This window comes from Vipera berus (genome assembly GCF_964194415.1).
Source record: "Vipera berus genome assembly, chromosome: 2".
Lineage (NCBI taxonomy): Eukaryota > Metazoa > Chordata > Lepidosauria > Squamata > Viperidae > Vipera > Vipera berus.
In genome coordinates, this window is record NC_138203.1 from 179465936 (window position 1) to 179491922 (window position 25987).

The following is a 25987-nucleotide window of genomic DNA, read 5'->3' on the forward strand; positions in this document are numbered from 1 at the left end:
CCCAGAATTCCTGAGTCAGCTGACTCAGGAATTCTGGGAGTTGAATCCATGAGTCATAAAAGAGCCGAGGTTGCCTACCCATACACTAAGGCAAACTTCTCCTCAGGGGAAGGCAGTAGTTCAAATGACAGAGCAGATACAGAGATGAATCTTTTGATTCACAATTCATTTTTCCCCAATGATTTGATTGAAGATTACATTATACAAATAAAACTACATACTGTGGAAATACATTAAAAATTAAGAAATCTAAAAAGTGAAGAAAGAAAAAAGAAAAGTAAATTATAGAAAACAAACTTCCCCCTTCATCCCCAGCAAATGTAACAGCATTAACATATCTTAAAATACACCTGAACACTTCTTCATTCCAAACTTCATCCCATTCTCTATAAGCCCATTTCTATTTCTCCATATTATTCAGCAAAAGTCTAGTAAGGATTATCAAAAATAACAACGTAATTACTACAAACTGTATCTATTATATCCAATTGGAATCCTTCCTTTTATATTTATATCTTCACTTCTATTTAAACAAATCCCCATTTTCTCTCTTCAAATAGTCAAGGTCCAATCCCAGTAAGAAAAAAAATTACAAAAATAGCCACCATCATCCAGTCCCAATTTTAAAAACCCACTAAACCTCACCGGAAATAGCAACTCATTGTTATCAAAAATAACTTAAGTATTGCAAACTATATCTATTATGTCCAATTTAAATCTTTCCTTTTATAGCTCTATTTCTATTTAAACAAATTCCCCCATTCCCTCTTTTCAAATAGTCAATATCCAATCCAGCAACTCTGTATTATGATAGACTTAGTTTGCCATGCTCCCCTATGCCCACCTATTGCTTGTACCCCCTCCTTTTAGATTCTTTTTAGATTTTTGTTTGTACATTATTTTAGCTTTTATACATAATGTTTACTCTGAGATATCTTTCATGCTTTTTAAGTCTCTGTATCCCATCCCCTTGTGTTGGTCTTCGACTGTAATAGAGGTATGGTTTGATTTTACTAGTCAGAATCAAAATGAGTAGTTTAGATGAACCCCTGCTAGAGGTTTATAGCTCAGATTCTTAAAAGAGCTTTCTGTGCAAATGTTGTGCAGCAGTGAAGCTATCAGCAGACATGGTTAGGCCAACAGGTGAGAAATGCAGGCCCAAGGTGACTATAACTGAGGGCTGAACTGACTCAAAAGAAATGTGGATGGTATCCTGAAGAAGTAGAAATGCTGACATTTTGCTGACCATAGCAGCATTCTATCCCCAATAGAGATCTCAGTGAATCATGTTTGCTTAGGAAGGTGATATAGAGGTGAGGACCATATCAGTCACCTTAACCCTAACCCCAACCCTGCTATCCCTGTCCCTATCCCTACCCCTATCCCAAAAGTCCTAAGTTGCTAAATTGCTGCTCTAAAAGATCAGGATAACACAAAATAAATAGGGGGGAGTCCAAACCAAGGACAGTCAACTGTTACCTGATGTTTAGGGTTAGGGTTAAAGTCTTTATGTTCCAAAAGCAAAAGTTATTTTTATTTGTTTGTTTAAAAGACAAGTACAATAAATACTTTTACACAAGACAGCAAATGTTTTGATAAAAGTTTCTCTCTTTCTTTCTTGTATTGCATTAACTTTTGTACATTGGACCAAGTCACGTAACTTTAAAATTTTATTTTACAAATTAGAAATTACATGCTAAAACAATGCCGGTAATCCTCGACTTACGATCACAATTTTGCCCCAAATTTATGTTGTTAATTGAGAAGGTTGTTAAGTGGATTTTGACCCATCTTACGACTTTTCTTGCCACAGTTTTAAATGAATCACTGCATCTGTTAAGTTAGTAACCTGGTTGTTAAGTGCCTCTGGCTTCCCCATTGACTTTGCTTGTCAGAAGGTTTGCAAAAGGGGATCACATCATTCCAGGACACTGAAACTGTCATAAATATGAACAGTTTCCAAGCATCCAAATTTTAATCACATGACCATGGGAATGCTGCAACAATTGTAAGTATGAAAAACAGTCATAAGTCATTTTTTCAATGATGTTGTAACTTTGAATGGTCAATAAATAAACTTTTGTAAGTCAAGGACTAATTGTACTAGTGAGACTATGTCAGTTATAATTCTGGCATCTATTTGTGTGCACAGGAGAGAGATTGGAGTGTGAGAAAGAAGGGGAGGAAGGAGGGTATTTCATGTACATTAAAATAATCGAACAAGATTGTTGAGACTAAAGCCTACCGTTATGTTGCTTCATAATCAAGTGCAGGCATTGTCCCTTCTGAAAGAAACTTATCAAGACATCGACCTTGTTTCTCAGCTACATTATGCATGAGATAACTCCTTGAGCCATTTCAAATTGTTCTCTGGTGCTGCTGCTAAATACTGGGCAATCGCTTTCAAGGTGACTTTTCATTTGCAGCCTCGTTTCATTTTCATTCCTAGTTAACCGCGTAGCAAGTCAAATAGTGAAAAACTGCTCTAATTTCATCACCGAGACTCTTTTTAAAAATGCGGGGTGCTTCATTCTGCATACTTTGGGTTAATGACATGATTTGCTAGTCAGTGTCTGAAGAAAAGATGGTCATTTAATGTCACAATTGCCAGTGCCTTAACAATCTTCATCTTTCCTTCTCTGGTAGCTCTTGCCTGTTCCAAGGAGTGCACTTGAATCCTGTTTCGGCAGGCCTCTTTTATCACAGGTCTACAAATAGAAATATCTTTGCACATTTCTGTTGGCTGTGCACTAAGTTTCTTTGGGACAAGTTTGGACTCGCCTATGCATTGCTCAATAGCTCACTGTTTGATCAAGAGTATGCCTGCTGGTGACGCTGAAAAGTATGATATCAGGGATAGAATCACTATTTCTCTGGTGATAGTTGATATGAGCCCAGGAAGATGCCTACTGAGACAGACCCACTGGCCCAGCCCTGTCTATGTTAATTGCTTTGGGTCTTCTGAGTCTTAGGACTTTTCCAGTCCATCCCTGCTGATTAAGGCCTCCAAGTGGAGCTGCTTAAGGATCTGGGCTTGAAACTAGAAGATGCAGCCCTCCCTATCTGCATTAGCTTGTTCATGGTAAAAAAATATATCATGCCTTGATGTTCCCCTGATCAAATGGCAAGATGTTCCTTTGTTGTGATCAATCTGAGGGCTGTCTCAACTCCTCTCATTTCATAATTGGAATCTACGATTTTAGCAGGGTTCTCTCTCCATCACTCTTATCAAGTTTTAAACTACAGTATTGACTTACAAGGGACGCGGTGGCTCAGTGGGTTAGGACGCTGAGCTTGTTGATCAGAAGGTCGGCAGTTTGGCGGGTCGAATCCCGAGTGCCGCGTAACAGAGTGAGCGCCTGTTACTCGTCCCAGCTTCTGCCAACCTAGCAGTTCGAAAGCACGTAAAAATGCAAGTAGAAAAATAGGGACCACTACGGTGGGAAGGTAACAGCGTTCCGTGCGCCATTGGCGTCTAGTCATGCCGGCCACATGACCACGGAGACGTCCTCGGACAAGTGCTGGCTCTTCGGCTTTGAAACGGAGATGAGCACCGGCCCCTAGAGTCGGAAACGACTAGCACGCATGTGCGGGGGAACCTTTACCTTTACTTTACCTTTATTGACTTACATACGCTGGTTTTAGATTATCAGTAATGCCAATGCAGATCACTTGCAGTGTTACTTCTTTCTGGAGCCCTGCTGAAGAGACATCCTCCTCTACTGAGAAAGTTTCTGTTTGCAGTGTTATGTTGAATCAATGCTTCCTGGAAGGACTTGTTTTGCCATGGAACCAGTTTATTAGATGTGGATTGAAGTATTTGGGAGGTAAAACTGATCAATGGCAACTAACCAGTATGGCACACAGCAGTGAAACAAAACAGGCAGTGTCATAATTAATAAAGGATAGTAGTAGATGAAAGCAGGACTTGCCACCCAAAGAGGTTAGCAAGATTTTGTAGTGTTAGCAGTAGGTAGCAAGCTTATTTAGGTTCCAGATAGGAACAGGAACAAATTCAACAAATTCCTTCAGTGAAAGATCAGATCAGTTTATTACAGCCATATGGCCAGAAACAGTAAAATATCCAGTTTCAGGCAATGAAAGATCTTGAGTGGGGCTATTTTAGCAGGAAGAGCAGGGTTTAGGCTCCTGGAATTCACTGGGTATTGGTTTACTAGAACCCCAACATCTTATTCCAGCCGCGTACAACCTCGAGGAAGGGCCCACTTGTTGGGACCCTGAGAGATGGCTGGGCACGGGTAGGGGCCTCCGACGTAAACCTAATAAGAGGCCCCTGGTTTGTTTTTTGTCGAAATTTTTTCGGGGGTTAGGGAGGAGGGAGGGTACTTCTTTTGGTTGCTTGGACGAGGGGGGCAGTCCAACAACCTCTGTTCAGGCCAGTGCTGAGGCGGATCGCGGGGGGGAGGAGTGGGGGTCGGTTGCTTCTGGGGCTCCAGGGCCAGTCGTGGGATTACCTATTCCCACGACGTTAGGGAATGGCAGCAGGTGTAGGAACAGAGGGCCGTATCGATCTCTGGGAAGGTCTCTCCGCTGCTTACAAGCGGTGAGGCACTCCGACCCTCTGGCTCCGCCCCGAGGTCCCGGGAGTGAGGATGTGCAGCCTCCTGAGCTCCGGCTGGTGTACTTGAATGCCAGGTCTGTCGTTAATAAAGCTCCTCTCGTCCGTGACATGGTCGAGGGTGAGCAGGCGGACCTGGCTTGCATCACGGAAACTTGGTTGGGCCCAGAGGGCGGTATTCCTCTGGTTGATCTTTTCCCACCAGGTTTCCGGGTGCTACACCGGCCTCGGGCTCAGGGTAGGGGTGGGGGAGTGGCTGTTGTTATGAGGGAGACCTTGTGTCCACGGGAGGCCACCGTTCCCCAGATAGTCGGGTGTGAGTCTCTCTTCTTGAGATGCGGCCCTGGTGCGCAGTTGGGCTTGCTGCTGGTGTACCTTTCGCCTAGTCACGCAGCAGCAGCCCTGCCTGAGCTTCTCGATGTCCTCTCTGGGTTGGTGATTGAGTTCCCGAAACTTATAGTTTTGGGGGACTTCAATCTACCATCTCTGGGAGGATCATCTGAGTTGGCTCGGGAGTTCATGGCTTCCATGACGGCCATGGACCTGACGCAAGTAATTTCGGGACCGACTCATGAGGGAGGCCACACCCTTGACCTAGTTTTCTTATCTGGATGGTGGTTAGATGATCTTGGTGGGGGCTCCCCAATTGTTATGCCCCTGTCATGGACCGATCATCATCTCCTGCGGCTGGTCTTCCGTTTTGCCACCCCCCGCCGTGGGTGTGTGGAACCTATCAAATGGTACCGCCCCAGACGCTTAATGGATCCCCAGAGGTTCCAGGCGGCGCTGGGGTCCCCACCTGCCTCCCTTGCTCACAGCTCGGCAGACGCCTTAGTGGAAGCCTGGGAAAAGGCGGCCACTGAGGCTCTTGACCGAGTTGTACCCCTGCGGCCCCTGACCCGGTGCAGATCCCGTCGAGCCCCATGGTTCTCCGTGGAGCTCCGGGAGATGAAGCATCGGAGACGGGGCCTAGAGAGCGGTTGGAGATCCAGCCGATCCGAATCCGATCGATTGCGACTAAGAACCTACACTAGGTCTTATCTCGCTGCGATAAGGGAGGCGAGGTCTAACCACTTCGCCACCCTTATCGCGTCCGCAGATAATCGCCCGGCCGCCCTGTTTAGGGTGACTCGCTCCCTCCTGAATCAGGAGGTGAGGGAGGATCCCTTGCAGGGTCGTGCTGAGGAGTTTAACCAGCATCTGTCGGACAAAATCGCTCGGATTCGGATCGGTCTGGACTCTGACTGGGCAGAGTCTGTCGAGCAGGACACGGGTGGTCTTGTTGATATCACCTGGGAGGAGTTTGATTCTGTGACTCCGGAGGAAGTGGACAGGATCATGGGGAGGCTGAGCACCACCACATGTTTATTGGACCCGTGCCCTTCCTGGCTGGTCTATGCAGCCCGGGAGAGGACACGCAGCTGGTTCCAGGCAGTTATATCGGCTTCTTTGAGTGAGGGTAGCTTCCCCGCCGTCTTGAAAGAGGCGGTGGTGAGGCCTCTCCTCAAGAATCCTGCCTTAGACCCAGCTGTATTGAACAACTTTCGTCCTGTCTCCAACCTTCGCTTTCTTGCGAAGGTTGTTGAGAGTGTGGTGGCGCATCAGCTCCCTCTGGTCCTGGATGAAGCGGATTATCTAGACCCATACCAATCGGGTTTCAGGCCCGGGTACAGCACGGAGATGGCATTGGTCGTGCTGGTGAATGATCTCTGGAGGGCCCGGGACAGGGGGCATTCCTCTGTTCTGGTCCTATTAGACCTCTCAGCGGCTTTCGATACCATCGACCATGGTATCTTGCTGCGGCGTCTTGGGGGATTGGGAGTGGGAGGCACGGTTTTACAGTGGTTCTCCTCCTATCTCCAGGGACGCTCGCAGTCGGTGTTGGCAGGAGGGCAGAGGTCGACCGCGAGGTCTCTCATTTGTGGAGTTCCTCAGGGGTCGGTCCTCTCGCCTCTCCTGTTCAACATCTATATGAAACCGCTGGGTGAGATCATTCGTGGTTTTGGAGTTGGGTATCATCAGTATGCTGATGATACCCAGCTTTTCTTTTCGACCCCAAACCACCCCAGTGATGCCCTCACCGTGATGTCCCGTTGCCTGGAGGCGGTTCGGGTCTGGATGGGGAGGAACAGACTTCAACTCAACCCCGACAAGACCGAGTGGCTTTGCATACCTTCATCCCGGGTTTATTCGGACATTCCATCTCTTTCTATGGAGGGCGAATCATTACCCCCCGTAGATAGGGCTCGCAACTTGGGAGTCCTCCTAGATTCACGGCTCACCCTGGAAGACCACATAGGAGCTGTGACTAGGGGGGCTTTCGCCCAGGTTCGCCTGGTGCGCCAGTTGTGGCCCTATCTAAGCCGGGATGGTCTATGCACAGTCACTCACGCGCTCGTGACCTCTCGACTAGACTACTGCAACGCTCTCTACATGGGGCTGCCCTTGAGGACCACCCGGAAGCTCCAACTAGCACAGAATGCAGCCGCGAGAGTTGTGTTGGGAGTTTCCCGATACTCCCATGTCACACCTCTGCTCCGTGAGCTGCATTGGTTGCCAGTTATCTTCCGGGTGAGATTAAAGGTACTAGTCATGGTGTTTAAAGCCCTACATGGCAGGGGTCCGGAGTACCTCAGGGAACACCTGCTGCCGGCGTCAACTTCCCTCCGCCCTGTGCGTTCCCACAGAGAGGGCCTCCTCAGGGTGCCACCGGTCAGAGAATGTAGATTGGTGGCCCCCAGGGGGAGGTCTTTCTCTGTGGGCGCCCCGGAGCTATGGAACCAGTTACCGGTTGAGCTCCGGACGGCGCCCGATCTTCGCTCCTTTCGCCGCGATCTGAAAACATACCTGTTCGAACAAGCCGGCCTGGCCTGAGGGGGGATTGGTGGGGTTTTTACTATCATTTTATTGGGGTTTTATTAATGTATTTATTGTTTTTTATGGGCATGTATTTAATTACTTTTTAATTTTTGTAGCTTTGTGTTTTATTCTTGCCCTGTACACCGCCCTGAGTCCTTCGGGAGAAGGGCGGTATAGAAATATTAATAAATTAAATTAAATTAAAATTAAATTATTAGTCAAACCAAGCACAAATTAGAAGCAGGAAGAATGAAATAAATTATGTGCTATGTTTCATAAGAAATGGGTCTAGAATTTAACCAGGGCTCAGATTTGAATACATATGTGCAGTAAGCTACAGGTGAAACTCGAAAAATTAGAATATCGTGCAAAAGTTCATTTATTTCAGTAATGCAACTTAAAAGGGGAAACTAATATATGAGATAGACTCATTACATGCAAAGCAAGATAGTTCAAGCCCTGATTTGTCATAATTATGATGATTATGGCGTACAGCTCATGAAAACCCCCAAATCCACAATCTCAGAAAATTAGAATATTGTGCAATATTCTAGGCTCAAAGTGTCCCACTGTAATCAGCTAATTAAGCCATAACACCTGCAAAGGGTTCCTGAGACTTTAAATACAGTAGTGTCTCAGTCTGGTTTAGTAGGAATCACAATCATGGGGAAGACTGCTGACCTGACAGTTGTGCAGAAAACCATCATTGACACCCTCCATAAGGAGGGAAAGCCTCAAAAGGTAATTGCAAAAGAAGTTGGATGTTCCCAAAGTGCTGTATCAAAGCACATTAATAGAAAGTTATGTGGAAGGGAAAAGTGTGGAAGAAAAAGGTGCACAAGCAGCAGGGATGACCGCAGCTTGGAGAGGATTGTCAGGAAAAGGCCATTCAAAAGTGTTGGGGACTTTCACAAGAAGTGGACTGAGGTTGGAGTCAGTGCATCAAGAGCCACTACACAGAGACGGATCCTGGACATGGGCTTCAAATGTCGTATTCCTCTTGTCAAGCCGCTCCTGAAAAACAAACAACGTCAGAAGCGTCTTACCTGGGCTAAAGAAAAACAGACCTGGTCTGTTGCTCAGTGGTCCAAAGTCCTCTTTTCTGATGAGAGCAACTTTTGCATCTCATTTGGAAACCAAGGACCCAGAGTCTGGAGGAAGAATGGAGAGGCACACACTGCAAGATGCTTGAAGTCCAGTGTGAAGTTTCCACAGTCTGTGTTGATTTGGGGAGCCATGTCATCTGCTGGTGTTGGTCCACTGTGCTTCATTAAGTCCAGGGTCAACACAGCCGTCTACCAGGAGATTTTGGAGCACTTCATGCTTCCTTCCGCAGACAAGCTTTATGGGGATGCTGACTTCATTTTCCAGCAGGACTTTGCACCTGCCCACACTGCCAAAAGCACCAAAACCTGGTTCAATGACCATGGGATTACTGTGCTTGATTGGCCAGCAAACTTGCCTGACCTGAACCCCATAGAGAATCTATGGGGCATTGCCAAGAGAAAGATGAGAGACATGAGACTGAACAGTGCAGAAGAGCTGAAGGCCGCTATTGAAGCATCCTGGTCTTCCATAACACCTCAGCAGTGCCACAGGCTGATAGCTTCCATGCCATGCCTCATTGAGGCAGTAATTGCTGCAAAAGGGGCCCAAACCAAGTACTGAGTACATATGCATGCTTATACTTTTCAGAGGTCCGATATTGTTCTATGTACACTCCATGTTTTATTGATTGTATGTAATATTCTAATTTTCTGGGATTGTGGATTTGGGGTTTTCATGAGCTGTACGCCATAAACATCACAATTATGACAAATCAGGGCTTGAACTATCTTGCTTTCCATGTAATGAGTCTATCTCATATATTAGTTTCCCCTTTTAAGTTGCATTACTGAAATAAATGAACTTTTGCACGATATTCTAATTTTTCGAGTTTCACCTGTGATTTTCCATTTTTAACAAATCTTCTAGGTTGCTTAAACCAGGGCTTTTCAACCTTTTCTCCCATTGTACCACTTTTAGGATGTGGCAATATCTGAGTACCACCAGTCACCTAGCAAGGTGTCAAAAACTTGATGACCAAAAAAAAAAGGGAAAAAAAGTGATGAAGTTCAGATAGTCCTCAACTTACAACAGTTCGCTTAGTGACTGTTCGAAGTTACAATGGCACTGAAAAAGGTGCCCCCCAAGCCACAGCCAAGCAAGACACCTGCCTGCCCGCCCAGTGGCGCTCTTCTTCCTGTCCGAGGTTTTCATTGTTGTGAGCATTTCTGTTGAGGATTGACAGCAGGGGTGGGGTGAGAGGGTGTTTGGTTTTTATTTCCCCCCCTTTGCTGGGTGGTTGCAGCAGGTTTTGGTCACTTCACATGACTCTGAGACACTGTGACTGTCATAAATATTAATCAGTTGCCAAGCATCTGAATGTAAATTACAAGACCATGGAGATGCTGCAACATTTCAGAGGATCTGGGCTCAGCAGAAGCACCAGGATCAGCCCTGAGCTCCAGCTGGAGCCTGACACTGATCCTGGTGTTCCCGCTGAGCCCTGACAGCCCCGAAGAAGCGCTGATCCTGGTGCTTCCGTTGAGCCCTGACAGCCCTGCAGCTCCAGCCATCTCTCGCTCACGCTTGTGCAATGCTGCCACTGGTTCAGCTTATTCCCCTCCCCTGCTACCACTTTTCTAGGATGGTCACGTACCACCTGCTAGGTGCCAATGTACCACATAGGTGGTACCCGTACCACTGGTTGAAAAGCCCTGGCTTAGACAGTTCTTTTGTCTCCATCTTACGTTAGGCACCTAACCATCACAGTGTAAATTATGTGCAGCAGTATGTAAAAACAGATGTGAGATAACAGTGAGCTCAATATTGTATCCCAGTGTAATTGTATACAAATTATAGTAAAGCAATTTAAATCTTCCATTACATGTTTAATTACAGAAGAAACATTCTCCCAGTAATCATAAAGAATTGTATATAAATTTGCAGTTGTACGGAAATGTCTCATCTGTTATTCAGTCAATTGTTTTCTTTGTCCAGGACAATGGACTTGTTATGCTCAACCAAAAAACTGAACTGATATCTCACCAAAGCCAAAAAAAATACTTCCAATGCCACATGCAATGTCTAACTATGTGCATTTCTGTCCATGGGTATTTTTTTCACAATGGTTAGCTGCATAAAAAATAATTGACAAATGACCAACATAATTTCTAATCCTTGATAGGATGAATTCCAAACAGATAATTGGTGGTATGGTTGGTGTCCATGCCTACACTGCATATTATACTATGTGACAATATACTCACTGATATAAAATGCCTTACTACTGACTTTTGAACTTTAATGGTGTGGTTGTATCTTCCATAAATGTCCATGCATGGAAACAGAACATCAATTATTATGATTTATAAAACAGAATCCAAGAACACAATAATTTGGCATCTGAAGAATATGAGGTGCATGTTTGAAGGCTAACAATTTTTCTGGTTGTTACATGTGTATGTGAATTGCCCATGTTATGATGAAGTGATTATGGAATGGCTTTGACACAATCCAGTAGAGATCCAGATCTATTTAACACAGTTCTTCTGCCAATTAAGTTGGCTAGCTTAGTCCTCAGCTATTCACAGATGGGCAGGGCTTCCAGTAATCTTAGGAATACACTTCTATGCATCATATTCTCCTTGATTTCTAGCCCCTCAGTGTCCTAAAAAGCTGTGCTTTTTCACCTTTGTTGTTATTTCTTGCCTGGGAATATGACCAGGGGTACATTAGATGCAAGGGTGATCTCCCCCTCCATACCGTATCTTGTGGTTTCACCATTTTAACTACTGTTATTTTTAATCTTTATTTCTTATGTGTATTAGAATTGCTATGACTTGTCAGATAGATTTTCTCCTCTAGTTTAAGCTGCTGAAAGTTGATTTAAAATTTAGCCTTTGATCATATGATCTGATATAAGCAAAAGAATGTGAATACAGTATTAAACAAACTCTTTAGTTGTTCTTCAAGGTATAGGGTAGGAAATCTGTCCTGGCACCACAATTCATTACTTGGAGCTACCTTGAGTCTGAAGCCCCACATAATGTACCTGCACAATATTATATGTACTCTGCCCGGTGAGATGCAGCCTTTCCAAATATTGTTAAAGGATTCATAACATTGATAATTATACAACTACAATAAAAATGTAGTCACGTGATGAATTAATGTCAAGAGCTGCTGTGTTTAGCATTTTTGTGCTCAGCTAACCCATGCAATCAACTATCTTCCCTTAGGCACATAAGAAGAGGCAATATTGTGGGAAAAGACTTTGGATTGCTTTTTCAACAGAGTGGGTTGTCAAAAGGTTATAAACTAACTATTGTATAGTGAGCTCTTCAGAGGCAGTAAGCGAAATGAGAGGTTGCGGACAGGAACACTGCTTTATTGATGTAAACAGGAGCAGAACTGAAACAGAGGCTTCTGTGCAGCTACTTATACGGTTGGCCACTAGGTGGCGACCAATAGGTTTGAAGGAACCAATTCCCGCCCCAAATCCTCCAATGATCTTCTTGTCTGGCAAGTCAATAACTGTTGCACAGAGACACCAATTGAGCAACCTTAAGCAGCATTCAAACAGACATGTGAAACAGTTCAAGTAAAATCCCAATACATTACACCCCTCCCCCCTAGAATGTACACACATTATTAATATTATTTAAGAATAAAGTCTTGTAAATATGGTGGTGGTCTGCGCAACCTTGCAGACCATCTGGGGGACCCAGGCAACCCCTGGTCTACCAGCTTACCCATCGGGCTGGGTAGAGCAGGGCTCACAAGTTCACGAGAGTCAGATTGACTTGAGTCTCTTTGGCTGGCCATTCCAGGTTGGCCCAAACCAAAGTCCAAAGAAGAAGCAGAGTCAGTGCAGTTGCTGCCTTGTTCAGGTTGACTTTCCCCATCTGGAGACCCATGTTGCACTCCTCGACTTTGTCCATCTACAACCACCTCCCCGTTGTACTGACTGGTTGGGTCCTCAGAGCATGTGAACTGCCCTGCTTAGCTGCTGGTTTCTGGGCCCATTTGCAGACCTGCCATGAGGTCCTTGCTTAGTGGCCATTCTGCAAAACGCTTCCACAGCTGATCAATATGGCGGCGAACGACTCACCTCCCCCCATCCAGAGCCACCTCGTGGGAAAGAGGTCCCAAAATTTGGCAATTTTACCCAGCACCCACAAGTTCCCATGCCCATAGTTACATGCCCACACCCCTTCACCCACTTGCAACCCCCTTGGAGCTTTTGGGTGTGAGGTGTCTGCTGCCACCTGGTCAGGATGCAACCTGTCCAGTTTCGTGATGAGCCTTCTTCCCCAGTGAAGCTTTGCTGGGCTCTTGCCCATTGCTGTGCAAGGCATAGGGTGCTGGCAAAGCAAGAAATCAGCCAGCCTATGGTGCCAATCTCAGGTCTTTTGTTGTGGACATCATGCGTTCGGCCTGCCCATTAGTCGAGGGGTGAAAAGGAGCCAATGTTGCATGCCTTATGAGGTTAGTCCTCAAGAAGGCTTGAAACTCTGCCGCTGTGAACTGGGGCCCATAGTCTGAGACTACGTTGTCCGGTAGCCCGTGTGTGGCAAAAAGCTTTCTAAGCACCTGGATGGTCCTAGCAGTAGTCATAGTTGCAATAGGAATTACTTCCAACCATTTAGAGTGGCTATCGACCACTATCAAAAACAACTGTCCCTGAAAAGGCCCAGCAAAGTCTGTGTGAATCCTTCATCACGGTGTATGAGTTTCCTCCAATCTGTGGACAGGAGCATGTGGCATTTCTGGTCTGGACTGTTGACACATGTAACACCCATGGACTTGGGCCTCAATAGCCTTATCTAACCCTGGCCACCATAGGTAGCTCCGTGCCATTGCCTTCATCTGGACTATGCCCAGATGGCCCTCATGCAAAGACTGAAGCACATGGTGCCTTAATGAACTGGGGACCATGCTCCCCCATAAGATGCAGCCTTTGTGAGCTGAAAGCTCGTGTCTACATGAGAAGTAGCTCTGGACCTCTGGTCCAGGGCTATTTTCAAGCTACCCAGTGTGAATCCATGACAAGACCCTGCTTAAAACCTTGTCTGCAGCGGTTTCTGCAGCCACACCCCCAGGATGGAGGGGAAATTCAGGCAAATCCTGAACTGACAAAATGCGAGCTGCTGGAGCTAGATCTGGCTCTACCTGTGGCAATGGCAACCTGCTAAGGTCGTCTGCGTGGCCCATGTCTTTGCTGGGATTGTGAACCACCCTGTAGCTGTAGGCTGATATAAAAATAAACCATCTTAACATTCTAGGGGAAAATATTTGAGGTGTCTGCCTAGCCCCAACAGTGGCTTGTGGTCAGTGAAGACCATGAATTCCCTGCCATACAAGTAATCATGGAATTTCTTCACCCCGGCCACAATGGCCAAGGCCTCTTTGTCAATCTGAGTGTAATTGCACTCAGCTGACGACAATGTCCTTGAATAATAGGCAATGGGGACTTGAGTCCCATTACTTGACAAATGGCTTAGAACAGCCCACACCCCATAAGGGGATGCGTCACATGCAATGCATAAAGACACTGTTTCATTAAAGTGTGTAAGCACTGAATTGGAGGACAGTAGTGATTTTACTACCTTAAAACTGATTTTGTGAACCTTGGTCCACTTCCATGGGGTATTTTTGTCTAAGAGCCAGTGTAATGGCTCTGCCACTGTGGCCTTGTTAGGAAGGAATGCATGGTAAAAATTAAAGAGAGCAAGGAATGCCTGAAGCTCTCCTTTGGACCTGGGGCTTGGTGCCAGCTGAATTGCCTTCAGCTTGGAGTCGGCACAGAGGATACCTTCAGCATCAATACGGAATCCCAGGAACTCAGTGGAAGGGACCCCAATGTTACATTTGTTTCTTTTCAATTTAAGTCCCGCTTCGTGGAACCATTGAAGGATGGCTTTGAGCCTCCTTGCAAGCACCTCAGTGGGCTCACCAGCGATGAGCACATCGTCGAAATAGGGGCAAACTCCTGGAATGCCCTTGAGCATATGCTTCATAACTCCTTGGAAAATTCCTGGGGCTACGCTAACCCCAAATTGAAGGCTTTTGACTTTAAAAGCCCCCCTGTGTGTCACAATTGTTTGTGCAGCTGCTGTGGCCTCATCCACAGGTAACTGCTGATAGGCCTGTGCCAAATCTAACTTAGCAAACATGGTACCCCCTTGCAGTGATGCCAAGATGTGACTAACAACTGGCACCAGGTACGCATGCTGCTTAAGTGCCCTATTTATGGTGCACTTGTAATCAGCGCAAATTATGACCTCCCCGTTGGCCTTAAGTGGTGTGACAATTGGGGTTTCCCATTCACCCCCATCTACGGGCTGTAGTACCCCCTGACTGACTAGCTTGTCCAGCTCTGCATCAATTTTGTGTTTTAGTGCAAATGGCACTCTATGGGGTTTGATCCTAATAGACATTATGGCAGGATCAAGTTTAAAGGCTATCGGAGGGCCCTTGTACTCTCCCAGGCTTGTGTCAAAAACATCCGCGAACTCCTCGCATACTGATGCCAAGTACGCCGCTTGCGTCTGGTGGATTCCGGTTACTTGAATGCCCAGAGCATCAAACCAATCAAGCCTATTAAGCTCGTTCTCTGGCCCTCCACCACAATCACATCTAGGGCCCCCGAAAACCCCTTGTACTTGACAGCCAAGGTGGTCTCGCCTTTGACGGCTACTCAGGAATTCTGGAAGTCAGTCAGGATGATGTTGGATGGCCTAAGCTTGGCCCACCTCTTGCTGCGGTTCCACATGAAAAGTCTCCAGGGAAATGATGGATACAGCTGAACCAGTGTCCAGTTCCATCCTGCAAGGAACGCCTTGCAACTCGACTTGAAGCCGAAGTTTGGGCTTAAGGGGCCGGTGAGCTCCCATACGGCAAATGCTCTGACGGCTGGAGCAAAACTCTACTCTATGCACCCAGTACTTCTCCTGATCGGATTGTCCGATTGGTGGTCCTTCTGATGACCTCTACAGACTGATGCAATGTGGGCGGTCTTCCCACAGGCCTGACGTAGCTGTCTGGAACCGGCAGTCCACTCGTTGGTGGCGGCTGCCACAGCTCAAACACCAAGAGAAAGGAACTGCCTTGTAAGGGGGCTTCAGTTCCTTGTCATAATGCCATTGGATCTTGTCAACTTTCTGGTCGAAGTCGGCGTCTTCTGGAAGTTCACATCCTTGTGGACAGCTTCCTCGTGAGGAGTGCTTTTGGCAGGCTGCAAGGCCTTCATGGCTCTGCCGGTGGCTTTGTCCGCCATGACTTCTTTTAAGGCTTCCTGGAACAAGAGAGTCTCTTTTGCAAAAAGGTTTCTGTTGCAGCTCTCTGCTCCTTAGTCCACGGATGAGTCGGTCTTGAAGCCTTTCTTCCAAGTCCAAAAATTGCCACAGGCATGAAGCTTGCCTCAACACCACGATGAATTCCATGGCCATCTTTCCCGGTTGTTGAACTCGTTGTTCGAAGGCATGCCTCCATGCAATCATCAACAGCTTGGGCTGGAAATGGTTGCCGAGCCATTTCTTCAGGTCTGCATAAGTAATGGACTCCAGCTGCGCTGGTGCGACTAAGTTCTCCGCGATGTCAAATGTTGCAGACCCACAGACACAGAGGAGTGTTGAGGCCTTCAGGCCATCTTCGGTGACTTGGTTGGCGCGGAGGTAGTTTTCTACTCTTGAGATGTAGGATGACCATCTCTCTGAGTGAGTAACATCAAATTCCTCAAGCTTTCCAACTTTCGCCATCATAGGGAAGTCTTTGCGGCTCATGCCTCTCGTTGCCTCATCCTGCTTCTTCTGTAGGCCCTGGGACTGGTCTGCAGGGTGGTGTAGTTGCTAGCATGGCTTGCTAGGCCAACCGAGGGGGGGAGAATGTGGTCCCTGCCAGGCGCTTTGCTGGCCTCACCCCCTAGTGACTTTCAGCTCTTCCGAAGAAGCAGAATCCCACCTTCGTCGCCAGTGTTGTGTAGTGAGTTCTTCAGAGGCAGTAAGCGAGACGAGAGGTTGTAACCAGGACATTGCTTTATTGAGGTAAACAGGAACAGAACTGAAACAGAGGCTTCTGTGCAGCTACTTATACGGTTGGCCACTAGGTGGCGATCAATAGGTTTGAAGGAACCAATTCCCGCCCCAAATCCTCCAATGATCTTCTTGGAGACAGCTTGTCTGGCAAGTCAGTGACCATTACATAGACACACCAATTGAGCAACTTTAAGCTGCATTCAAACAGACACGTGAAACAGTTCAAGTAAAATTCCAATACCTTGTTGTTGTTGTTAGCTGCGAAGTCGTGTCCGACCCATCGCGACCCTATGGACAACGTTCCTCCAGGCCTTCCTGTCCTCTACCATCTTCTGGAGTCCATTTAAGCTCACGCCTACTGCTCCAATACCTTACACTAACATATATAGCATTTACAATGGAAAACTATTCTCTTAATTCCCAGCTAAATTTAAAGTCTAATGGAACTGCAGAGAACCCAGCTGGGAAGAATTGCCATTGTATGAGAGAAAGTTAGAACAATATCTTAAATTTCTTTTTCAACTATCTAGATTACAAAGGCTGCTGTCCTATCAGATTTTCTTAGTTCTAAGCATCTTTGTAAACTATACAGAGATTCTACTGTAAGCCATTGAAATTCTCGTATTTAGCAGCAATTCTCACCAATGGGCCATGCTAAGTTCTATACGTCCTATATATTCTGTACTTTAAGAATAACTCTTGACTGTAAGATGAAAAATTGCAATGAATGCTAATAGAAAATTACATTGGGTCTGCATTGAAAACACCTAAGGGCTCTCTTTAGATATTATCATCATCATTATCTCCATAATTACAAGCGATAATTTAAAAAAAAAAATACATCCGCTAGAATGAGTAATGAAAAACCATTTGTCTAAGCATTTAAAATTAGGGAGGCAGGTTTGATTGCTCCTAATTCTCAAAAGTTAGAATAACGCACAGTGTGAAAATGCAACTGAAGAAGAGATGAAGCAGAAAGTTTCTTCTGGCATGAGAATCAATTCATCTGACAGCACCATTGCTGATTCATTGGGGAAATCTTCCCTTTCCAAATCCGTGCCGTATGTTTTGGAATGGAAAACAAGCTCCTTTAATTCTTCACTAGAATGGCCCCAAAGTCCAGTGGAGCTGGAGGGAATCCAGTTGGGAAGAACTGCCTTCAGGTGAACAACAGTTGGAACAAAAATATGGCCTTCAGGTAGCTGGGATATCAAATTGCAAGCTGAGTCCTTAATTGCATAGAATTCACAGAAGAAGGTGGTTGGGCTTAAACGAGCTGAAAACCTTTCCTTGTTATGGATTATTATGCTTGCAGAATATTTTGAAAACGATTTTGAAATTGCATTCATCTTCCAGTGTGAGCCAGACATAACCAGAAATAATGTGTATAGTGTGGGTATATTTAAAGGTTGGGTGGGGTCTAATTATCTGCCTATCATTGGAATCGTGCAGTTTGTACAGATAGTAAACTCAAAAGCATCTTGTCCGTAGGGCACACCGGGATGCCAGGTGGGCTTGTTCATGCTCATCTCTCAAACAAAAATGGACATTCAATAGCTACTTCATTTATACTTGTTCACTCCTAACAAGAGACCTGTCTTCTTAGCTTTCATTTGGCAAAGGGCAAGGCTTCTATGGGGCATGAATCAATGTACTATGCCTTCATTAACCATTGCAATGGACTGAAGAAACAAAGCCCAACAGAGCTTTATTTGCAGCTTGGGTAGCATCAGCTTGAATTACTTCATTACACAGAACTAGACAAGTGAATGGGTGCAACTGAATCATCGAATCTAAGGGCACTGCTATTCTTATAGCTTCCTTTGTTTCTCCTTTCGTTGCAGAAAAACCACGGATGAACAGTATCCTCACCTCTGCTACAGAGCCCTATGATTTGTCCTTCTCCAGATCTTTCCAGAACCTCTCACACCTCCCTCCATCGTATGAGTCTGCAATTAAGACTAATCCAAGTAAATATTCTTCTCTGAAGAAATTAAGTAGGTTTCATTTCATTAATTTACTACTTGCTGTGGGTGATTTTTTTGTTTTTGTTTTTGTTTTGCTTTGAGAAAGAAAAGTGATGGAGGGAATGCAGCACTATAAGCATCTTTGTGCTGTGGCTGTGTTTCATTCTTTCTTCCTGTAATAGAGAAATCTTTTCTATCACACCAGCTCTTGCCTCAATAGCCTCTTTTTCATACTCATTAAATCACACTGCACCAATTCAGGACGATCTTAACACCACAGGTTATTAAGTAGGTTTATACGTTTTAGAAGACCAAAAAATAGACTATTATCAATAACAAAAATACAATTTATTAAATAATACTTGAGATCCACGATTTTGAGAGCAATCAAGTAAATAGCCAGTTGATTGTCGATGGAAACTGTAGCTGCGAAAAATATATATCTGAGGCTAGTGCAAAACAATACAAAGGGACTCCTAATTTATGACACTTGTGAGAGTCTTCAATTGAGTGACAGAAGATGAAGAGAGAGAGTTCAAAAGAAGAAGAAAAAGCAGGAGATTTAAAGAAGTGATTCACTTTAATGGACCATACACAGAGTTCAGCAGAAAATAAAGATGTAGCATTAAATCTCCTTGCTACAGCAAAGAAGGAGAAAAGTCCAAGTCTTCAAGGCATAAGATTTAAGATGTGGCATTCACAAACATACACAGGTGCTAAGCTGGTTAGGTTCTTGAACGTGTTGCAGGGCACAGCTTATGTGAGGGATAAAGAAAGAGGCTGCCTCCTTGATAAGAAAGCAGGAAAAGAACCAGGGAGGGAAATAGAGATACAGAGAAAAAGAAATTACCTTTGCAGTTTTGCTAGGCTAGTTTTGCCAACTTATATGATGGAAGATGCCTTTTCTTCTTTTGGATATAAAAACAATACAGGGGGTGTGGAGAAAGAGAGAAATGTTCAAGTTAGTTATACAATTTATCTACTGTCTCCATCCTCAAGAAAGCCATTTCCTCCTCTTCTTTTTTTTAAATGCTTGTGAGCCCCTTTTATAATTTTCTTGAGAAATTTAGCAAGTTAAATTAAATCCAACAAAATAATCACTATGGATCTAACCTGGTAACGATTTCTATGACTTTTGCCCCTTCATTGATAGCCACAATTTTAAAATCATCATTTCCTCACAGGATAGAAGGCATTGGGACAATTCAGAGGGGTTGCAAATATCTCTGCCTGAATTTTAATAATGGAAAGAATTTGCCACTGCTTTTGCCAAATTGAAATTGAGACATTCATTCCAACAGTAGATTGTTTCTACCTAGCATGTTAAAGCTTTTAGTTATTCCCCTTGTTGATGATACAACAGACCAAGACTCCCATTTGTTTTCCTATAGAACTTTTATGGCCTAGTTTTATTACAGTGGGATACATTACAACAGAGAAAATCAAAACTCAGCCAAAAAGATCAGAAACTCTTCCTTCTTGAACAATCACATTAAATACAATTAGTTCTAACACTGTCTCTCTTTTCCAGTTCTTTGTTTCTCTTGCTGTAAGAAAAAAATATAGAAAAACAATTTCTAAAGATAAAGATTAAACCCCCCAAAGCAGACAATATTGAAAAGACGGGGGGAAATCTGTATTTAGAAAGATTTTCTATCATAAAGCTAAAATTGTATGCCGCCCGGGTCACTTTCCATCAAATGGCCAACCATGTAAATGTGATTAGTAAGTAAATGTGATTAGTAAGTAAATTTATGAAACTAATTTTAATGAAGAAAACATACATTTAAAAAAAGTCACATTGCAGGAAAAGCAAGGATATACAAGTATTGGGGTTGGCATCTGGTTTGGTTGATGGCATTTCCTCCAGACAAAGAATATTGACAGAGAATGTGGGTGTATGCTTGTTTGCTTGTCAAAATGACTTGCCAGACATAACAAATGCAAATATCCTTCTGTTAAATTTGCAACTGTCTTGTATAAAATTCAACAATCAACCTTGCAAACGGGGAATATAGGAGGATGTTCCAACAATAGTACACTGAAAATGTCATCCCTGGGTCTTTTATGTAGCCTTTTATTCCTGGCTTGATCTAAGCAGTGCAAAAAATCTGATGCGTAGAAGGTAAGAAGGATAATATCTGCCAGCACCCTTAGTTGAAGTTCCAGGCTTTAAGATATATACTTTCTTCAGGTTCATCATTCATTCATTCATTCATTCATTCATTCATTCATTCATTCATTCATTCATTCATTCTATTCTATTCTATTCTATTCTATTCTATTCTATTTGAATGCTACCTGGCCTTACCCAACTCTGGGTTTCTCCCAACAAAAGAGTAAAATAAAAACAAGATATAAAACAACCAGAAGAGTTTTGTTTTCTACTTTGTAGTCTTTGTAGTTTTTATTATAGCAGTGCTATTTCAAAAGGATGCTTTGATTCAGTTATAATTTTTCAGAGACACCTTTGCTTCATAATCCAATGCACCGCTTTACTTCACCATTCTAGAAGGTAGAGTTGCAGGCTCAACACATCTTGAGAGTGCAAATTTAGCAAGATCTGGCCCCTTTGGTGCATGAGTACCAAGTGCAGCATTGTCCATATTGATTGGACATCAATTCATATGAAAGGGTGTAGTCTACAACTAGCCACTGCCAGTGTGGCAGTGCTTTTGCTTATTGCCTTTACACCTATTTCATATATTGATTATTCTGGAAAAACAAGGCACAGTACCCCCTTTTTTTTACTTTCACCTCTATTTCCAGCTCTTTATTTAATCTTTCAATTTCTCTTCTCCATCTAGCTGACAAGGAAGCAGAGGAATATTACTCTCGAAAGAGGCACCTTCCAGACTTAGCAGCAAGGGGGACCCTCCCTCTCAATGTCATCCAGTTATCCCAGAAACAAGTCAACCAACGGGAGCGGCCACGCCGTGTAATGCGGGCCATGTCCCAAGACCGGGTGTTGTCCCCAGAGAGAATCATGCCTGAGGACTTCAGTATGTCTTATGAGCAGATCCTCTCAGATGAACAGCTGTTGTCTACCGAACGTCTTCATTCCCAAGACCCTCTGCTTTCTCCAGAACACTCAGGCTTTGGAGAGCAGTCCATGTCACGAGCTTTGTCCCACTCTGATGTATTTGTTTCAACACCTGTCTTGGATCGCTACCGGATGACTAAGATGCACTCCCATCCCAGTGCCTCAAATAACTTGTACAACACCTTGAGTATGAACCAAACCTCAGCCAAACGCCAAGCATTTGCCTCCCGGCGACACAACACAGTGGAGCAGCTGCACTATATCCCAGGATACCATCACCATTACCGCACAGCCAGCAAGACAGAGGTGACTGTTTGATCAGAGACACTGTGTTCCTTGTAGATAATTCATGTGGACCAGATGGTTCAGTGCCGTATACTGCAGCGGCCTTATGGCCAAGATAACCTCTAAGACAGACTCTTCCAACAGTCCTGTCGGTATTGTTTTGAACATTCATTTTCATGTTATTGACAAAAAACGGGAAGAAGAAAACCTGAATAAGGAGAAATTATATACATGAAGTTTTGTGACATGCTCAGTTTCTGTCAAAGAAAGCCATGCTAGTGATGGCTTCTTTCACAGGCTCACTAACACCAATTCTTTCATGTTTACTAAGTCAGGCTATTACTTTTACAACCATTATGACAAACAATCTTGCAAAATTAGCAGAATATGGTATTAGTTCAGGTTTCTTTCTGGCAGAGTGAAAATCTGTTATATTACAGTGCTTGCTAGGTGCTGCATCTTACCAAGAGTGTCCAACAGGTGTCTTTGCTGAGTTCTGTTCTAACTGTATTTAGTCCACCTGTTAGAAGATAGTGCATTTCCATGTGAGCATAATTCTTCCTGATTTGGAGAGAAATTGTAGTGGCAAACAATATTAACTAGCTTAACAAAATTCAAGAAAAGTGGTTAAGAAATCACTTAATTTTATGTATCATTGCCAAGTATACAGTACATAAATCCAGGAGAATCGTGATTGCAGTAGATAAAATAAATAAACAAATAGCAGAAACTACTCCAGTGCCTAGAGATAAACAGTCCTAGATGCAAGAAGGTGTGAAAAGGGTTTGATTACAAGCACAATTATGTTAAGAGTGTTTGCCACCATCCCCCTTTTCATTTCAACTCTAAATTTCCAACATTCTAATGTATCTATATATAGAAATTATTCTCTCTATTATCAAGTCAAATCACCCATTTTCACTGGGCAGTGTATCATTTTTATGTCCAGGATACAGTTGCTTCTGAGAGAGATCCAGTAAGATGTATGGAGTTGGTATAGCTCAACTAGCATTCTATGAACATATAATGACAACTCCATTTTGGCTTGGTTTCTTGCCAGACTACAACTTTTATCCAACTGTTCTTGGGAGTTCCTTGTTTTACACATTTTCTTGAAAAGAATAGTCATCCTAAAGCCTTCTCATAGCCAAATGTTATCTTTGAACTGCCAGTTTTTTTCTCTGTCTTAATCCCATCCATCAAGTGAGATGCTCAAGCATCTCAAGTACCAATTTGGCATATTATACAGCCATTATACAGTGGTAATTAGACACTGGGTGTCTGTAAAGTCTTTCAAATAAATGTTTATAGATCCAGCATTTGTTGGATTTTGTACAGTTGGAAGAGATATTCTAATGAACATATTCCTAGAGACTAATCCCTAATGTTCCTATCTGGCCCTGGGCTCTACCCCTAAAAGAGCTTGAAGGTCTGTGTGAATCTCTAAAATGTTGCTTTGTGCCATTATGTTCTTGTATCCTCATATTACAGAAGTATTGCCAGGTTTGCACAGTAGCACCTGGACATCTTGCATCAAAGGGGATTCCACAGAGCTTCACAGTCCAAACAGGCACATTGATTAAAGGTTCCTGAGAGATGTGTCTTTCTCTGGACAGAGATTCTTCATCCAGTTTTTCTTCAGGTTCTCACAGTGTTTTTCAAAGAAACAAACATGTAAATAGTGATACTTGTCCTTTTTTTTAGTAATATGGCTTTGTTTACAGCACCAGCAAGAAGTAGCAAAGGATTGTTTTTGCTGGCATGTGATGTTTGTAGACCACAGACTGGAGCCATACGAAACACTGTGCTTTGCTTAACAGAAACTGGGTTAAGAGGGGGAAATGGTGATGGCTACCATAATTGGCTCTCTGCCTTTGAGTGACAGATGTACGTTTTGGATTACTTATCATTAACTGTAATGCATGTAAGGAAAGCCACGGGGAGGTGGCAATAATTGTCTGAGTGTTCTGGAATTTGTACTATTTTATGCCCTCAAGTGTAGCAGTCTCCAAACATCTCTGGCTCTGTACAATATGGATAATACAATGTCTGTGATTTACACAAAATAGCATTGTTGCCCAGAAGCATAAGAGCACTGCATTATCTGACATGAAAAGCCAGGTATATAGGTAGTTTGCTTCAATCTTCCTTTACGTAAACCCTGAGACAGTGATGGGATTCAGCCAGTTTGCACCACTTCGGCAGAACCGGTAGGTAATTTTTGGTTGCCCAGGCCCAAAATGAGCTTCTGGAAGTGGCATCCACACAGAGAACCGGTTGTTCACATATTTGAATCCCACCACTACCCTGAGAGTACATGGATTAACATGGATTAACCCGATATTTGAGAAAAAGAATCTCTGGGCTTTCACTTGTTGAAGCAGTGGGTGAAAGATTCACTCAGTCATTATAATATTGTGAAGATTTCATATCATCTTTTCCAGCAGAGGTGATTTTCTGTAGCAATTGTCTTAGTCTTTCAGCAGCTTTCAACACGACCAAGAAGACCTTGTCCTTTCAGCAACTACCATGATCTATATGAATCACCAGCACATCTTTCCTTACAAAGTTCTCTGAGGACACTGTAAAAAGAGACACGGTGGTACCTTGAGGGTTAGAGTATTGCTGAGGTCAGTTCTGCCTGGAATTTGATTTAAAAATTAGTTTGCTGTATTGAAAAAAATTGCTAAGGTCGTAGCTGGACTGAACACTCTTTTCTTGAACCAAGGATCACAAATAACCTTGAGGGGTGCATTTCAAGATTGACAGGGAAAAAGTGGAACTGCGAAGGAGGAAATGGACAAAGTCTCGCCAAAACAAAACAGCAACAAAAAAAAGCAAATCCATCTGGATTATTTTCAGATGATTCATTTTTTTCCTACACTTAACTTTATCAATTAATTTGAGATTTTCCCCATATTCTGAAACTTTTTGCCACATCAGGTCATTACAAAGCTTGGAGGAAAGAAATATGGCTTGTCGGTTGCTTCTTCATGCTATGAAGTGAGCAGTTCTTACTATATTAGCTTCTCCATAGTGTTGTCTATCGATAATGATCCTAGCTGCAGATTAATCTTAAAATTGATTGGCTCATCAGACTACTGGAATGTAATGGCTGATCTTCCATATCACATTTGAAACATGCAGAACTAATACAAAAGTTTCACAATGGTGAAAGTTAGCAAGTTTTGTTAATCCATTTTTACAGCTTTTCAAGATAAGGCAGTTTTTAAGAATTTACAAGAGAAATTATAACCTGTCTTTCCACTCTATAGCTGAAAAAAAGCTTTAAAAAACCTAAAAATGTGATATGCTTGAAAAACACTGCAGATTAAAGAGCAGAATTATTAGCTAGCCAAATTCAACCAAAGGACTCGATGAAAAGGACAGTTAGCAAGGAATTAAATGGAATTTGCTTGTTGCACATTTTACAAACCTCCTTTCTACTAAATAAGTTCCACAAAGATTCTGAGGAGTGCTTAAAAAATTCACAGATAATTTTGAGGGGAGGAGGGAACAAGAAATTGGGATGCAGTCCTAGAAATAGCTGGATGTTTGTTTGTTTTAAAGTTACCGCCCCCATTGAGTTATATGACTGAAAAGGGCAAATCCATTTTAGCTTGAAAAGCAGTTTGCCAAGCTATGAGCTACAAGACAAATATCAAAGACAGCTTGATTGTGTTATATAATGTCACACACACACACACAGAGAGAGAGAGAGAGAGAGAGAGAGAGAGAGAGAGAGAGAGAGAGAGAGAGAGAGAGAGAGAGAGAGAGAGAGAGAGAGCAGTCCACCTTGTTTGGTGTGTTTGAGTCACAATTGGCAGCAACAAGCATACCAACTGCCAGGATCCCTGGAAAATGTCCTCATAGGAAAGCTATTCGTGACACTCGTGTTTTAAAAGTGTGGGATTGTTTGCCTTTTAAAAAAAAATTATTTATCCACCTTTTCTAAAACTTTTCAGATGGCTTTCAGCAGTGCCAGTAAATGTACATTGATTATTCCTATGTTGTAGCAGAGTGAGCAGAATCAGGATTGGTTGGTAAATTGCTAGGTATTTTGCCGGGGATGTGTAAATGCTGCTGACTCCCCCTTTTCCAATTATAGCAACAGTTAAAAAGTTGCTGAAAAAGAAAGATTGGGGAAACCCTAGAGATGAATTATGGGTGCAAG

General features: G+C 43.5%; 1 protein-coding gene across 1 annotated transcript in view; it reads left to right on the forward strand.

Annotated features, from left to right (window-relative positions):
* SHISA6 (shisa family member 6) overlaps positions 1 to 21846 on the forward strand; it is a gene marked incomplete at both ends in the record, with an annotated part of 374071 nt that extends 352225 nt beyond the window's left edge. The window contains 2 exons of the mRNA XM_081318319.1: positions 18363 to 18515; positions 21293 to 21846. Of these exons, the coding sequence (XP_081174445.1) occupies positions 18363 to 18515; positions 21293 to 21846 (707 nt within the window). The remainder of the gene's footprint in view (positions 1 to 18362; positions 18516 to 21292) is intronic.
* Between the last annotated feature and the right edge of the window lie 4141 nt (positions 21847 to 25987).